Source organism: Trichomycterus rosablanca, chromosome 7 (genome assembly GCF_030014385.1).
Source record: "Trichomycterus rosablanca isolate fTriRos1 chromosome 7, fTriRos1.hap1, whole genome shotgun sequence".
In the NCBI taxonomy this organism is placed as follows: domain Eukaryota; kingdom Metazoa; phylum Chordata; class Actinopteri; order Siluriformes; family Trichomycteridae; genus Trichomycterus; species Trichomycterus rosablanca.
In genome coordinates, this window is record NC_085994.1 from 26,013,022 (window position 1) to 26,031,393 (window position 18,372).

Genomic DNA, 18,372 nt, shown 5'->3' on the forward strand with positions numbered 1-18,372 from the left:
AAATGTTAATGTAAAAAAAAAAAAAAAAAAAAACTTACATACATTTATAGTTTCTTTTAGCATTTGGTATGGGCTGCAACTTTTTTGCTTAAACAAGCTTTTGATGCAAAAAAACAAATCCACCTGCTCTGAACATGTCTGAGAATGTGCTTCAATAGAAAGGATAAGAACAAAGGAACTGACTTATTCAATTGCACAAATGCTCTTACTTGCTTTTTCAGTAGTGTAACATAGTAAGAAAGTCGGAAATATTAGTATTTTAAAAAAATACCTTTCACTCATTGTTATGGTGATTATATGATTTGTAATAAAACATTGAAAGCTGAGAAATTGCAAAATGTAAGCATATTTTCTTGTACAGTAGTTTTTAAGACATGGGCTTCCCAAGTCAAACTTACCCTATTTATACAGACACAATAAAAACACAATAATGTCTAAGTTATAATTGGGTCGTCACGCACCAAGTTTAAATAATAGAACTTTCTGCACCACAACATTAATAATTTATAACAGTTCACCATATTAATGCCTATAGTTTTGTAATGGGATATCTAACACGCTCACTGCCAGATATGCACATACTTTTGGACATACAGTGTACCTGTTCCTTACTTTTACTAAGCTGCAACTGTTATCCCATGAAAACTAAAGCAGACACAATTTACGACTGTAAAAATGTTGTAGTACCTTAAGTTCGACACCAGCAGGAACTACAATGGGTCTGAAAGACAGTGAATGAGGGCAGATGGGGGTGATCATAATGGCGGGAACATTAGGGTGGATCATAGAGGCCCCTGCTGCCACTGCGTATGCGGTACTGCCAGTTGGAGTGGACACAATCACTCCTACAAAACACAGGACACAATTTAATACAGAATCAAGATAACTTAAAGTAAAGTAAGTGCTAAACAGGTAGGGCATGACATAAGGACTGACCATCCCCTTGAACGGTGGTGATCAGGTGTCCATCCAGAAAAAGGTCAACGTTAGAGAGGTAGGAAGAGGGACCTCGATCCACAACGACTTCATTTAGCACCTAAAAAGGAAGAGGATGTTTCTTCAGCATAATGCCCTGGGATTCAATTCTTTTGAAAAGCACAAACCCAGCAAAAGAAATTAGATGAAAGTGGTAAACCAAATCTTTTTCAGGAGGAAACGGCCCCCACATCATGTTTTTTATTTATTAGATTAGTGCCTACATACACATTAACCTGAAAACACCATGGTGACTAGATATGAAAACATATGTTGGTAATGCTTTTTAAACACACTTTTTCCCCAACCACACCACACATACCCAAAGTACACTCACCAATTGCTTTACTAGATTCACACTTACTTTATAAGCTACCCCTACATTAAGATGCACTTTGTCGGCATCCAATGGCTGACCATAATTTCTACCCACCCTTACCTACCTATCTGGGTAATCGTCTTTTTTCAGCACTGCAGTGACACTAGTAAATAATAAAGAAATCCAATTGTTTATTATAATTTTTTTGCTGGTTATAACTTGTTTAATTTCATTTTGTGTAGGTATGATTTGTGTAAATCCTATTCGACAACTTGTAACTTAAATATTTTTTACTTAATTAAGTTTTTACCCTTTTTTTGCCTCTGTCCCAACTTTTTGGAGTGTTTTACAGGCAAATTCTATATATGTTTCTATTTACAAAATACAATGAAGTTGATCAGTGAAAACATTGGACAACTTTTGTCAGTTACAGAAAGATTCCAGAGAATTAACAAAATACAAATTCTTCTCTTTATTGTGTTTTACAAAAACTTACCCAACTTTTTTAAAACGGAGTTTGTATATAACATAATTTTAACATTCATATTGGTAAAAGTCACACCACAAACTAACCACGCCTAATCTTGGCAAAATTGTCTTGTTTTTTCAGGCCCAGTAAAAATCCACAATATTAAATACAGCAATTTGCATATACTGTTTAAAACAGTGAATGATCAAAGGCTGCATAATTGCAAGGTGTGCAGTTTGCATGTTATATTTTTTGATGTCCTTGCTGCCATTTTTTTAAATTTATTTATAGAACAGGATAGATTTTAATCTCTTATTTTATCATCTTCCTGAAATCTGTGGGCAACTACAAATAGTGCACTTACATAGGGGTCATGTTAAAAATTTGTAACTGTCCACTGAAATGCAATGCTATACTTTAGTAGTCTAAAGAGAATGTCACTGCTGCCACTTACTTGATATTGCATAGTTTTATGGCCAGACTCAGAATCCCCATTGGCAATGATCCCATTTTTCTCCATCGATCGGTCTTTATCTTTGCATTCTCTTGCCACCTTTACTTTGAGTCTGCTTCGCAGGATTATGGCTGCGTTGCCTGTAGACACATTTACAAACCACTGACAAATGGACAAATAATCTTTAAACCAGGGTTGAATTATGGCACAAACATTTTTCATTTTCATGTTTTTTTATGTTTTAACACTGCCTTGACCATCCCAATTATGTCTGTATGTAGATGCCCGACTGGCCAATCAAAGGTTCTAATCCCCAGTGGTAATGGGCTAGCGCAATTTACCGCTGCATCACCTGAGCACCGCGGTACTAAAAATACTACAAAAATATATCAATAACTTTGATGTGAGACAGTGAATACACAGCTGTTAACAAAAATGAAGAAAAAAAAAACAAAAACAAATGAGAAAACCAAACATTGGATGCTTTGTATTTAATATTAGTTTCCTTCACTTAATTTTTAGTTGCTGTCTCCGAATACTTAAGGGAAAAAAATACAAGCTTAAGTTTTTTGTTATTTTAGTTACAGACTGAGGGTTGTAAATACAATCCTTGTCTTATCTTAAGAAAAGAATAAATAAATAAAAACTACACAACATGCTGTGTTACAACACAAAAAGTGGCAAAAAGTGTCAATGATGTACAACAAAAAAAGTACTTTTGTTTGGCCGAGTTCAACACCAGTAAAAAGTGGATTTACAGTAAATAATGGTAAAGTTTATGAATTCATTTTGTTTGATTACATATGGATGTACTCTCTGGACCAGTTTGTATATAGATACAGTTGACACAAAACATTTGCTAATCAGTACCATTCATTTACTGTTTTAACACTGCTTTACCCTGGTCAGGGTCACGTTGGGTAAGAGTCACGAAATACCAGGTAGGTCGCCAGTCCATCACAGAGCAGAAAGATTAACATACACACATACACTCACACTAAGGCCAACTGGTTACTAAAAATGGGCCTGTTTGCATGTCTTTGGACTTGTGGGAGGAAACCAGAGGACCCAGAGGAAAATCACAGACACAGAGAGAACATGAAAACTCCACACAGAAAGGACCCTGCACACGGCTGGGGAATTGAGCCCATACCATTCTTGCTGTGAGACGACAGCACTTTCCACTAAACCACTGTCATATTCCTAATTAATTCCAACAGCAGTAAAGTCTGTTGATTCTCTCTACCAATTCATTATCACCATCATGGTAAAAACAAAAATGTCAATAGCAAAAAATTCTCTTGAATCTTTAACTGACAGATGTAGAAAGAAATGACTTTACTTGTTTTATTACATTTTACAATGTTCTAACATTTTTGTAAATTAGATTTGTATAATATAATAAATTTTGAATGCTGAATTTTGTAATGTAGTCTTTGAGTACTTTTCAATTGAGTAAACAGTGCCATAAAATAACTATTAAAGGTAAATTCAGATGTGCTTTGTATACATTGATCTTTATTGGTGCTATGAGTTATTTCTGCTTCTATTTCTACTACTAAGTGGAATAAGGAACAGGAACCACAGTTTTACCTTAAAACAATTAAATAAAATTGCAGTTGTTCGCTAGATAACAAACTGTATTCTCTGGTGCCTTAATTGTCTTAAGCCTTAAGAAATTGTAATAATGAAAAAACAGCTTTTTTTAGACTTTGATGGTAATTTTGCAACAAAGCACTCACAGATTTGCGTTGGTAATGGTAGTGTGAACTTGATGGCAGGTGTCTTGGCAGACATGCTGCTTAATAAAGTTTAAACTAAGCACTGTCTCATAAACATCAGCAAAACAGCAACCAGGCTCAGATGGCTATTGATCTCCTTGTCATTGTTTGGTAGTATATTTTAGTTAATGAGTAATAGCTGTTTGTGTAAAAGCACACTGTGAATCAAAAATAACACTAAAGACTTGGGAAAGAAGTAATTAAATAGTTAAAACTTCCTGGAAAGACACCAAACCAGGAAGGGATACGATAAAAAAGTAAACACCTTGTATATCTGAGAAAAACCCCAGGAACTTGTAATTGTAGAACAAATGGGACAAATAACACCCTAAGCACAGTGAGCAAAAACCTGCGACACTTACCTTCAATAACCTGCGTAACCTGAGATTGATAGGTGTCAAAGCTGAAGGGTGTTAGAAAGCCAAGGGAGCCCAAATGAAAGGGCATGACTGGTGGAACACTTTCCTAAAACACACAAACGCACATATTTTTTAAGTAAATAACTACATACTATGTGTGCAATATCTTTCACTTAGTTGTATTTTTTTCAGTTTTTTTCCCTGCCTTCATTTCTGCTGTAACAAGTTAATTTTCCCAAGGGGATCAATAAAGTCTCATCTTATCTTATCTTATATAAGGAACGTTTTACCCTTAAAGCGTCCTTCTCAAATGTACTCAAACACTTATCAACACACCTAATACACAATTAAAAATGATTGCATAACCTTAACTGAAAGCAATCGTTTTGCATAAATGGCATTCGTAAATTAATCCAAAATTCTCCAAACGATATGAAACGAAAATTAAGTAACAAGTCTTTTATAAACACCTGAAACAGCGAGGAAGCATACAGCAATGTTCCATCGCCTCCCAGGCAAATGATAAAGTCTACCCGATTGGAGATGTCATCGTAATCTGTGGGTAATACAGCAGCTTAATTAAACAATACACAACAGATCATTTAATTTTTAAGTGAAAATTAGTGGACTGTTAGATGAGAAATAAACAATGATGTACCTTCTCTAAAAGTGCAAAAGTTTTTTTTTACAGCCACAAAGCTCTCATCGTTAGCAATCGCGGGATCTTCCAGGACTTTCCTCTCTAGGTAAACAATCATCTTTTTCTGCTGAGGTACATCAATTCAAGACAGAAAAGAGGCATGAGTTCAATTCTGCAAAACCATTTGCTACATGCTCTAAATATTATAAATAAACACAGCATGAGTGCTAATGATGTCATTGATATTTTTTAGGAATACAGTATACACGGCTGGAAAGTATTATCTACTTTCATATTTAAAGATGGAAAATAAATATCAAAGAACTAATGTAATAAATGACCTGGGTGAGAATGTTTTATCACAAAGTGAAAGCTATATTTTTAGTTTTACATGTGTAATATTACGTTGTGGGTTTTTTTTTTATTTCGTCTATTTATTTATTTTTCCACATTGCACTCAATCCAGTTGTGTCCAATTAAAGCCTATCTCTCTTCTGTCACTGCTGCCACCCATACACCATGTCCTAAAACGCAGGCCCTTTAATTTAACAGTATACTATTGTTATAAATGAAAAAAAAACAAAAACTGGTCTATTAGGGTCCATTGCATAGTACACTGCATTCTAACCACCACAGAGTAGACCCAAGTACAAGTCTCAGCTGTGTGACTTTGACAGGGAATCATACCCCTTACCGTCTGGTCGACGCACCAGCAGGAGTGGTAAAGGAATATGAAAAGCATATTGTGTTCTTCAATATGTGTTAAAGCTCCCACTGTGTGTGTGTGGGTGTAAATAATTGACCAAAGGCTTCACTTACAGCAAAGGAGGCGCGCTACCTTGCAGCCCCCCTGCACAAACTGGGACAATATGACGGGGGGAAAAGTGCAAGGGGACAAAAAATTAACCATATACATTTGTGTGACAATTATTGGCAGCAAAAATTCCACCACAACGACTAGCATGATGCACCAGCTTGACTTACACATCACAATTTCACAGCCCTAAATGGCCTTGCAAAGCCACAAGTATTCATACCTCAGTAAGAAAAATGCAGAGCTCTTTAAAAGGCTGCAGTAAACTGACATCCTGGATCTTTTTAATTACAAGGACACTTTTGGGCGGCTTGTTCCAGGTCAACCTTTGACTTGCTGGGTCCTGAATGTGCCTGTAAAACACACACACAAACACACTGATTAACTATGAACATGAGACCTTAATAACCTTAACAAAACTGTGGATATTTAGCACCATGCTCTAGTAAAAAGGTAGAACTCTGCTTATAATAGCCATACTATTATTAATTATGATTAGCATTTTAGTTAGTACCTGTAATGAAATGTTTGCTATGGGGGTGCTCGGATGGCAAAGCAGTCTATTACGCTAGCCCGCCACAACTGAGATCCAGGTTCGAGTCTTGGAGGTGCTGTCGGCTGGCCGGGCCTTGTGATTGACTGGAACCTTTTTCAGAGTATTTCTACTCTGGACAAGGTTCTGGTTCCTGGACAAGTTTCTGGGTCTGGTTTCCAGTCGAACCAGACCCACTGCTACCCAGTGAAATGAAATGTTTGCTACTTAGAAAGCTCAGTGATCAAGGTACTGGACTAATGATCAGAAGGATGTTGGTTCAAGCCCCACTACTGCAAAGTTGCCAGTGTTGATTCCCTGAGCAAGGCCCCTAACCCTTAATTGCTTGCACTGTATTTGTTCACAACTGCAAAGATACTTTGAATAAAATTGTCATGTAATTGTATGGGGGGGCATCAGTGCCACAGCATGGTGATTTGCATATGCGTGAAGTCACCATTGACATGGAGGCATATATTGTGATTTTAAAGAAACACATGCTGCCATCTTTTCCTGGTAAGTTCATGGTTATTTTAGCAAGACAATGCCAGATCTCAATAAGGACAAACAACAACAGCATGGCTTTGTAGACAGAGCGTGTGTGCTTGACCGCCTGCCAGCATTCCAGATCTGTCTTTTATTGACAATGAATAGCATATCATGTATATTATATTTACATTCATAGCATTTAGCGACTTACAGTTATGACTGAATACCATGCAAGCAACTGAGGTGGTAGAACTTAGAAGGGTAGTGGGGATTAAACCAGCAACTATCTGAATACTAGTCCAGTACCCTACCCACTGTCCTAACCATCATGGAAAGCCATCTTGGATCAGCAGGCCCTTTTTGTGCACCTTATATCAGTCTGTGGTGGTCAGTGCTCTTTTCTTTGGAGTGGTTTGCTGGGGTGAGGGTGCTCGAACAATGGACACAGAATTAACAAACTTAACAAATTCAAAATCAATTAATTAATTAACAAAAAACAAACAAAAAAAAAAACAGCTCCAAAATTGGGTCCGAACAGGATTCAGTTCAGCAGGTAGCAGAGTTAAGAATGCTCATAAAATTAAACTCAATAATAACAAATCATCCACACCCACTTCATGGCCTGGAGGTGTTTCGACAGATCACCTTCAGTCATAGGCTGATTCCACCTAGATGCAGGACTGAACACTACAGGAAGTCTTTCCTAACAGCTGCAATCAGACTCTTTAATAAATCATATTAATTTATAATAAATACCTACCATTATTGTATGCTATGCATACATCAACGTCTAATGCTTACATGTACATAGATATTTCCGTAAATGTTGTTTTTTATACTGTGTTTGTGGATGTATGTTTGTCTGATGTGAGCTGCTGTAACTGTAAGAAATTTCCTGCAAAGGATCAATAAAGTATGTATCTATTTATCTAATAGGAAAGATAACACAGTGGTAAAAGGCTTCTCTCCCAACTTTAATTTACCATTTTAATTTTATTTATTTCATTTACCATATTATTTACCATAATAAACCATTTAAATAAAACATGTCTGGTAATGTGAAACAGGCTAGAACGTCTTAGAAAGCATAATGTGATTAGGGATGTCCCGATCACGTTTTTTTTGTTCCCGATCCCGATCATTAATTTTGATCCCGATCCGACACCGAGCCTCAAACCGATACTTGTATTTTCTAGATATTGTCTAGATAAGAACTGGATAATACTGTTCACACAGTACACACTTCAAGTACATTACAGTTATTCAAATTAATCCAATGTACAGTGGGGGAAATAAGTATTTGATCCTTTGCTGATTTTGTAAGTTTACCCCCTTACAAAGACTTGAACAGTCTATAATTTTTATGGAAGGTTTATTTTAACAGAGAGAGACAGAATATCAACAAAAAATCCAGAAAAAAAACATTAAAAGTTATAAATTAATTTGTATTTAATTAAGGGAAATAAGTATTTGATCCCCTACCAACCAGCAAGAATTCTAACCCCCACAGACCGGTTATGTGCCCATGAGGCACACAAATTAGTCCTGTCCCTGTATAAAAGACTCCTGTCACAGAACCAGTTTCTTCCGTTCAAATCTCTCGACCACCATGGGCAAGACCAAAGAGCTATCAAAGGACGTCAGGGACAAGATTGTAGACCTGCACAAGGCTGGAATGGGATACAAGACCATCAGCAAGAAGCTTGGTGAGAAAGAGACCACTGTTGGTGCGATAATTCGAAAATGGAAGAAATACAAGATCACAGTCAATCACCCTCACTCTGGAGCTCCATGCAAGAGCTCACCTGGTGGGGTAAGAATGATTCTGAGAAAGGTGAGGTCAGTCCAGAATTACACGGGAGGAGCTTGTCAATGATCTCAAGGGAGCTGGGAGCAGAGAAATGCTGGATATGACCCCAAGAACACCATCCCCACCGGGCATTTCTTTGCCTCCAAACACGGCGAGTGGAGTTGATGCCAAAGAGCTCAATTTTGGTCTCATCTGACCATATCACATTCTCCCAAGCTTTCTCTGAATCATTCAGGTGTTCATTGGCAAACTTCAGACGGGCCTGTACATGAGCCTTCTTGAGCAAAGGGACTTTGCGGGCACTGCAGGATCTCAATCCATTACAGCGAAGTGTGTTACTAATGGTTTTCTTGGTGACTGTGCTCCCAGCTCCCTTGAGATCATTGACAAGCTCCTCCCGTGTAATTCTGGACTGACCTCACCTTTCTCAGAATCATTCTTACCCCACCAGGTGAGATCTTGCATGGAGCTCCAGAGTGAGAGTGATTGACTGTGATCTTGTATTTCTTCCATTTTCGAATTACCGCACCAACAGTGGTCTCTTTCTCACCAAGCTTCTTGCTGATGGTCTTGTATCCCATTCCAGCCTTGTGCAGGTCTACAATCTTGTCCCTGACGTCCTTTGATAGCTCTTTGGTCTTGCCCATGGTGGTCGAGAGATTTGAACGGAAGAAACTGATTCTGTGACAGGAGTCTTTTATACAGGGACAGGACTAATTTGTGTGCCTCATGGGCACATAACCGGTCTGTGGGGGTCAGAATTCTTGCTGGTTGGTAGGGGATCAAATACTTATTTCCCTTAATTAAATACAAATTAAAACAAAATTTTTCTGGATTTTTTGTTGATATTCTGTCTCTCTCTGTTAAAATAAACCTTCCATAAAAATTATAGACTGTTCAAGTCTTTGTAAGGGGGTAAACTTACAAAATCAGCAGGGGATCAAATACTTATTTCCCCCACTGTATATGTTTAACAACTGAATAGCTCTGCAGTGCTGTAGGAAAAAAATTGCCTGCATCCAAGCTATTGCTTAATATTCATTTATTTTTACAAAATAAAAGTAAACAAACTTAGTGCAGCATTGTAGTAGTAAAACTAGAACACTCAAAATAAAGTGAAGGTTCTTTTTGAGGAAAATCAGCATCTCTGCCGTGTTAGCGGACAGCCGGTTCCTCTTCTCATCACATAATAATAAACTCGCTGTATTCGGCTGAGTGTTTATTTCTTAGGTGCCGTATCAAATTGGTAGATCGTTTGGTTAAATGATATCTGATTTGTTTCTTATGAGCCACCGTACTTGTAGGCGTGTTGTAACTAAGCTTGAGTGCTTGATACTGAGATGTCGTTCAGTCTTGTAACTCGTGCTCTATGTTATGCTCCTTTCATACTCGGATTAAAAGTTATTGTTTTGTAAACCGGTGTGATTCTTGACTCACACACCATATAAATAGTAAAATTCTACAGTAATGAACGCAGCTCTGCTACTACCGCCTCGTGAAACGCTCGCATTGCAGACATTACACTTCGCTGTTGGACTCTCCGTTTACGACACCTGCTTGACCGCTGACGTAAAACGAAGGATCGGGCTTAGGATCGGGCCTAGTAAAGTCGATACCGATCAGTTAAAAAATGCCTTGATCGGGCCCGATTCCGATCTTTGAGATTGAATCGGGACATCCCTAAATGTGATATTATGTTCTGAAGAGACTTAAACACAGATACAACACAAACCACAGTAAAAGCCATTATACACACAACAGTGACTCATTCGAAAAACAACAAAAGAACTGCAAGCCTCATTTGCCTCAGTTAAGGTCAATGTACATGTTTCCACATTAAGAAAGAGACTGGGCAACAATGACATCCATGGGGAGTTGCGAGGCGCAAACTGCTGCTGACCATGAAGAACAAAAAGACTTGTTTAGCATTTGCAAAATGTCTAGATGTCCCACAACACTTAAGATATAATATTCTATGGACTGATAAGTCAAAGGTGAAACCTTTTTTGGAAGACATATAATGTCCTGTTACATCTGGTGTAAAGCTAGTTGAGTACAAGTTTGCGTATACCAACAGTTAAACATGGTGGTGGTGTGATGGTCTAAGACTGCTTTGCTTCTGCTGGGCCTGGATTACTTGTCAACTAATGGAACCATGAATTTTGTTTTCTTTTAGAAAATCCTGAAAGAGAATGTGTGCGTGTCAGTTTGTGACCTAATGCTGAAGCGCAGTTGAGTTATGCAGCGGGACAATGAACCGATGCACACAACCAGGTCCACTTCTGAACTTAAGTCTGGACTTAAATTCCATTGAGATGCTGTGGCAAGACCTTAAACAGACAGTTTATTCCTCCACAGTGATGTAAAAGTTGTTACTGCCAAGGGTGACACAATCAGTTATTAAGAGTTAGGGGGAAATTACTTTTTCACATGGGTGCTATAGATCTGGAATAACCCAAGTTTTTAAAAACTTAATCATATATTAAAATTTGTTTAAACATTAAACGTAAAACATTAAAATGTGACAAATTAGAAAAATAGAAAAAAATCGGGTGAGGGGCAATACAATTTCACATTAATGTAAATATACATAGATCTCTTGGGCATAATCTTAAAATATAATCCACATAAAACAAGGCTCAAAAAGAAACTCAGATTTTTTCTAATAATTCCCCCTCATTTAAATGAAGTGAAAAACACTACATGGGCAACAACCTCAGAATCCATATTAGTTTAATATATTTTCAAGTATTAAGTCATTACAAATACAATTATTTTATTTCTGCAATAATCTGACACTGGATTTATGTACACCAGTGAAATGAGTTTTGCAAAAAGAATGCTAAAACTGTAGAAACCTTAACATTACGAACTTTGTACCATGCCTGGTTTGACAAATCCCTGCAGCTAAACACAGACAGATTCAAGCCTGTGGCTTAGCCTTCAAGTGGCCCTACAGACGTTTAAGCCTGGACAAAAACGTGACTATTACACAACACTAATCAGTATTAACTCTCTACCACAAACACAAATAAGGTACCAATGACTCACAGTAATTTACAATGAAAAAAAACAAGCATTTAAATGCTTGTTTTCATTATTTAGTATAGTTCCGGTGCATATACCTACTTCAAATTTGCACTTTGTGCCTTTCGCTTTATACTTTAATATCAAAACCAAAAGGTAGCTATTCTTAAGCAAACACAGAAATGTGCTCCAAAAAGCAAACAGATAAAGTGTGAACATGGATTCAATCACTATAGGCTTTTATTATGAAAATGATTTCTGTAAATAGTACATCAAGATAAATCAGATTTTAGATTCTATTTCTATGAACATCAATGATTAACCAACAAAGAATTTGATTAATGCTGTCAGTTAAAAATGTCATTTATATTCATTCCAATTACAAGCGCAGCTACAGTCTGTACAGATCTTAAGTATGTATGCTATGCACCAGCCCTGTGTACAGCTGCATTCAGAAATTCTAATCCAAACAGGATTGGTTTAATTTATAATTAATTATAACTATTACAATATTACACAATAAAATCACAAACGGTAAGCCAAGTTAGCATCAGAACGGAGTCTGACTATGCTACACATACTGATATTATTTCTTGTTTGATATTTTGTATTATGTTCTAGTATTAAGGTAAAACTTTAGTGCTTCTAATGAACAGTTCTCTACCAACTCTGTATAAATCTGCATTCTGAATGTTAAACTCTTTTCACACAACGAGTAGAAATCATAAGGTTTTTAAAACACTCAATTCACTATACTATATGTCCAAAAGCCATATTTGGACACCTAACCATGAGCTTGTTGGACAACCCATCAAAAACAAACTGTATTAGAGTGACCTCTATGTGATCTTTTCAGCTATAATCAGCCCCTCTTCTAAGAATGTTTTTCACAAGACTTTGTGCCTATTAACTTAAAACAGCATTTGTATGGCTGGGCAATGATGTTGGTCAAGAAAGCTTTAACTGATGCTGCAAAGTTCAAAGCATTAAATTTTCTTTATATGATTGATTTATGATACCTGTTAGCAACTGTTGTGGCTGAAACACATATGTTTAATCATTAGATGGAGTGCCGCAATACCTTTGCCCATATAATGCATAACAATTTACATAGACACAGCAAACAGCTAAAACATCCCTGCTGGTACACCGGGTCCTATCGTTTACGAGTTCTATGATCCCTGATTAATACGTGAATTAACCCAAAGACTGAAAAGGTACAACAAACAAGATTTCCAACATGCTCTCAGACTAATAATAAGGAAGAAAGGAAAAGCCAGCAGTCTCATCTGACAACCAAACAGACATTTGGACCAGCATTTCCTTAGAAAACTGCAATGTTTCTACAACCATCTAAAAACAGTTTCTACATTCCTAAAAATTTTTGGCCCTGTATAGATTTATTTATAAATACAATTACTGTTAAGAAAGAAATGTTTATTTCTGTCTTTTTGCTTAAACAGTTACTTCTTATTCTACATGAAACATCTCATGGATCTGGCTTGCAAGCCATTTAGTCATCCATATTTAGAAGGTTACTCCAAAAGAGGTAGATGCAAGCACAGTTTAAATTCAATTTACATGATGCTGTTTGTGTGGTGAACAATTTTTAAAACTGCAATGACGCCAACCAGGTAATGACATAGATGTGTGTGTTGTTCTGTATGAGTGTATTAGGAGCAGCAGTGTTTTTGGAATTTTTAAAACATACTGGCCTTCTTATTAGCAACACACACTCCCTGCACTCGTTGTAGGTGTACAGTTACCCTGTGCTTAAACAGCAGTGACTTTTTGTCTCTTGTCGCCTACAAGTATCTACAGAGCGAATAGAAATGGGAATTGTGATTGCTGCTGTCTATTTGCAGAAGTAAGACGCCACAACAATAAGTTTCTCTTCTATCTCTGGTAGAAACAATCATCTAGGAATGAAGAGTACTGTTTCACGTTGGCGGAGACAGAAAAGCATGCTCCTCAATGATCAATTCCTATTAGTAATTGCCACTTTACTTTACTCCTAATTTGCGTAAAGTTAAACTTTGCTCGACTTGTTCCATTTTGACTCTGCCCACTTCCTGTCAACAACGCTCGTGCTCCCTAGTTGCCTGAAATCACCAGCTCTAATCAAAAAGAATGACAGTTGACGGTTGCTTTGCTGTGTTGCTGCCAATGTGAGAGCAGGGTTAAAGACGAACTATTTTCTAGTTTCATGCTCAATGTGTGTTAATCTTCCTCTAGTCTTTTTATAAACAAACACTTTCTGATCACAGGACGCTGTTGGCTTTATATTTCAGATTGGAGCACTTTTCTCTTACCAGAATTGACAGGGAGTTGCTTAGGTATCCCAACAACACTGCTGCACTTGATGCACTCAATATACCAGTATAGTTTTATACCAGTATAACACATACTAACATGTTAATACCATGTTAGTGTCATTACTGTGCTGGGAATGGTCCCCCACTCTTGTTAGACCATTGATTTTTTTTAAATCATGATTTCTGTCTACAGGTCTACAGTGTCTACAGGTAACATAAAACTCCCAGGTAGATCTGGCAGATAAGAAAGCAGATATTCTTACCAATTCCACATGCATCTGTTGCCGCTGGTTTGAGCTTGCTGCTGGACACACATGTTGAACTTCATGGTGTTCAGCATCCAGTGTAGCTACCAGTCAAAGTGCCAAGTGCAGTGCACATTTACAGCTGTCAAAATACTGACTTCAAGAAGCTCTTCAGTTGCTTTAGACAGTTTCCATTTCTTCCATCTACTTCTGGTTGAGTAATGGTTGAGAAACAACCATCCCCTTCCACCTGCTTTTATCAGCAAGTGACTTTAGCATGGCGTTTTGATCCTTTTTTCCTTTTCTAATTCCATACAACCAGTTCAGCACATGCATACCTATCTGATTGCTTTCTAAAGAGGATTCTCTGACTGAGAAAACCCTCTTGACTGATCCCTAAAACAACCCTTCACTGACCATGCCATCTAAGCCCTGCCCACACAACACATGGTCCAACCCCAAACAGCCTGGGATTGGTTGGCATTGTTCTGCTGGATTTTCCCTAAAGGTTTTTCTACCTAGTTGCATAACCTCAATAGGCTGTGTTTGTGTGGAAAAAAGTGACTTTTTTAAAAGAAACAAGATACCAACTGATAATCTTTTCTTTTATAAGTCCATTATATAACAAATATGCATACTATTATTTTAACACAGTGAATTGTTTTACAATATTGAAAGCTGGAACAATGCAAGCTAAATAAAGAGATGAGACAGTTTAAAGTCCACAGCTGATAAAGTACCTACAAGCAAAAGTGGGTTGGTTTTTATCGGACATTGGCCCTAACACAGGATAAATTAAGCTTTTGAATAGAGGAAGCAGGGCAGTAATAAGAAGACTTATACATAAAACATAAAATGCACTTAAGTTGAGGTCAAAACTTTACATACACTTGTACGGTAAAAAATTTTCCCCACAAAAAAATAGTTTAACTGGACCCATTAAAAGGTACAAAACCATAACTGTTTCTTCATTCCAAATTGATGCAATTTAAAAACTCCCAAAATGCTGTTCCACAAAGATTAAAATATATACTGGATTTTACACACCTGTTGGCAATGCACATAACCAACACCAGAACTCAACAACTAGGAAAGGTGCCTATATACTTTTGGTCATAAAGTAAAATGCCTGGTGGCTCTATCCTCAGCACCCTTCTCCCAATGGAACTCTCATCCCTCCTCGGCACATGTTCAAACCATCTCAATCTCTCCTCTCTAACTCTGTCTTCAAAACATTCTGCCTCTAATAAACTTGTACCTAATTCTGTCCACCCATGTCACTTCCAACAGAAATTGCATCAAATACTTTTTAAATCAAAAACAAAACAACATAAATAAAAATGACAAGCTTTACCTCCCAATTTTCTCTAGTTGTTGCCAATTCCCCATTGCTATTTCCTTGCTGCTTGCACTGACAAAGTGGAGCTCTAGACCATCACACAGCCCCTCTGACACATATGCAGTCACCAGCTGCCTATTTTCACCAGCCAGAGGCGAAGTCTCACAGAGAGCTGTATCACTAACACCATCATGCTTGACTTTTGGTATGATGTTCTTATGGTGTAATGGTGGAATGCAGTTACATTATGCCAGATGTAACAAAACCCATGTCTTCAAAAAGTTTTACCTTTGACTACTGCACAGACTATTATTGCAGTCTTAAGTCTTACGAGTCATCTACATATTTTATTTTGGCAAATGTAAGGTTAATTTTTGTGTTCTTTTTGGTCAGCAGTGCTTTGCAGCTTGCAACTCTTCCAAGGTGCCATTTTTGCTAAGAGTCTTTCTTTTTGGGGAATTGTATACACTGACCTCAAATGAGGCAAGTAAGGTCTGCATTCCTTTAGATAGTCGTCTGGGTTCAATGCGTTCTTGGCAACATTTTAAGAGGCCAGCCACTCCCTGTTTTCTCAATTTTTGAATACTTTGATTCTGCGAGTCCCAGAGCCTTAGCAATAGTTAGGTACAACTTTTTGGAGTGGTAGATTTCAATGGCTTTGTTTCACACCTGTATTTGTATCTCTTTTGAACATGGTATCATGTGCTGCTTTTAGGGCCTTTAGCCTGCTTCACATTGCCAGACAAGTTCTATTTAACTGGTGCTTACATTTAACAGGTCTGGCAGCAAAATTATGCAAAATTAGAGAAACCGAACCCAACTGTTAACTGAATTTGGTTACTGGCTGATTTAATAGCTAAGCAGGAAACTATTTTTATTTTACATAGGGCCAGGTAGTGCAGCATTTTTCCTTCAATAAATGAAATCATCATTAAAAACAATTTATGTTACTTGGGTTATCATTTTTAATATTAAAAGCAGTTTGATGATCTGAAACATAAGTGTGACAAAAATGCAGGTAGAAAGTAGAAGAAACTAGAGAGGGGCAAATACTGTTGTATACTTTTATTGGCACACATTTGTAAACACTGTTGATGTTGTGTCTGAAATAATCCTTTTCCCAAGTGTGCATGCTTAGCAAACTCAGTCAAATGCTAAATCCTTCATTACCATACTAATGACAGGTGGGAACAAGAGTTTTACCAAAAGAAAAAGCCTATTTTAGTAGTCATCAAGGAGTACCACAAGTTTCATCAAACTAGGCAACCTTCTTTCATTGTTTTAATGTCCAGTTCCAATGTTCATGTGCCTTCTGCAGGAGCTTTCAACAATAAACAAGAGTTGGTATGGACATTTTGACTCACTTTGACTATGCAGCCTCATACACAAACGGTTTGATGCACTGTGCGTTGTGATACATGCCTCATATGCCCAGGAATAGAATTATTGGCACCTCTGTTAGTCTGTATCAGATGTAAAAGCTATTGTTGTCCCTAGGCATCAATGTCTCGGCTGCCTATCAGTCTGTCGGCAGTTTGTCCCTACTTGGACCACTCACAACACTAGTACCAGTAAACTTAAGCCCAACATCTGATATACACCTGACCTTGAGGGACCGTAACAAAATTTGTGTTTCCATTTGCATTTTTAGGTGTTGGTCATAATGTTGAGGCTTATTGGGATATACGCTACCCTTAATTGTTTCAGATCATCAAATGAAATCTATGATAAGAGCAAAGCAAACTTAAGTTTTAAGTTTAAACACAAAACATTTGTAGAGGTTCTTATTTATTTATTTACAAAAAAAATACAAATCAATTTGTCCTATGTGAGACAATCAAAAAGAACTGTCCCTTTGTCAACCAATTAACCAAACATTACTGAAAAATGGGTTTAATTTAGTTACACACAATCAGGCTTGATTACTTCCAACCTTTTCAGAAACTTTAGGTTTAAAACAACTTCTAAGGCACTGGGACTAAAGCAAACCACAGTGAACACACTTATCTCCAGACCAGAACTGCAGACCATACTTGTCTCAAAAAACATGATTCCACCATTAGAAAAACTAAAGTAAAATGAGAACCAAGCAAAGCTGGCAATAATGGAAGAGTTGTTGGGCAAAAATCAATGCTAACCAAAACAAACAAAGACTTGCCCTTAATTGGCCTTCCACCCCAAAATCATGGAAAAATGTTCTGTGGTAGACATGGATCTGATTACACATGACAAAATTACCACATCATGTAATTAACATTTAAACATGGCGATGGCATTGTGATAATGTGTGATGCTTAAGGAACTGCACAATGAGCTATAATTGATAAAACCATGAATTTTGCCCTCTACCATGAATCACGACTGTCTAGTCATTTGTCTGTAATAAGCAGCTCATGTGAAACTGGGTTATGCAACAAACAAAATAAAGCACATTTTCAAAATAGCTCAAAAGAATGGCTTAATTAAAGTCTAACCCTACAGAGATATTGTGGGAGATACCCAAATGGGCAACTAATGCTTGAAACCCCTTTAATGTGGTTGAATTAAAGCATTTCTAAAAAGGGTTGTGAAGGACTAATCTGCATTTACTGAAAGTGTTTGGTTGCAGCAGAGTTGCCCCCTAAATGTGGCACAACCAGTTATGTATAAGTGGAAAATAACTGTCTACACATGGCAGGCTGGTGTTGACTACCTTTTTTCTTCAATAAATGATATGAGACATATATATCATAAACCTAACTAAACACAAGATACAGTGTATAAATAACCATATGTCTGATATGGGGCTGGGGGGCAAAAGGGTC

The 18,372-nt window shown here is 37.2% G+C and overlaps 1 protein-coding gene across 3 annotated transcripts in view; it reads right to left on the reverse strand.

Moving 5' to 3' along the window:
- The window catches only part of LOC134318318 (NAD kinase-like), a 38,815-nt gene that overhangs the window by 4,557 nt on the left and 15,886 nt on the right, over positions 1–18,372 (reverse strand). The window contains exons 1-8 of one of the 3 annotated variants that reach the window (XM_062999177.1): positions 14,248–14,327; positions 6,035–6,164; positions 5,016–5,124; positions 4,828–4,913; positions 4,361–4,463; positions 2,218–2,357; positions 937–1,036; positions 688–845 (exon numbers count right to left, since the gene is read on the reverse strand). In XM_062999177.1, the coding sequence (XP_062855247.1) occupies positions 688–845; positions 937–1,036; positions 2,218–2,357; positions 4,361–4,463; positions 4,828–4,913; positions 5,016–5,124; positions 6,035–6,164; positions 14,248–14,324 (903 nt within the window). In that variant the 5' untranslated portion in view covers positions 14,325–14,327. Of the gene's footprint in view, positions 1–687; positions 846–936; positions 1,037–2,217; positions 2,358–4,360; positions 4,464–4,827; positions 4,914–5,015; positions 5,125–6,034; positions 6,165–14,247; positions 14,328–18,372 lie in introns of those variants that run through there. The other 2 variants (XM_062999176.1, XM_062999175.1) reach the window with 2 other exon arrangements.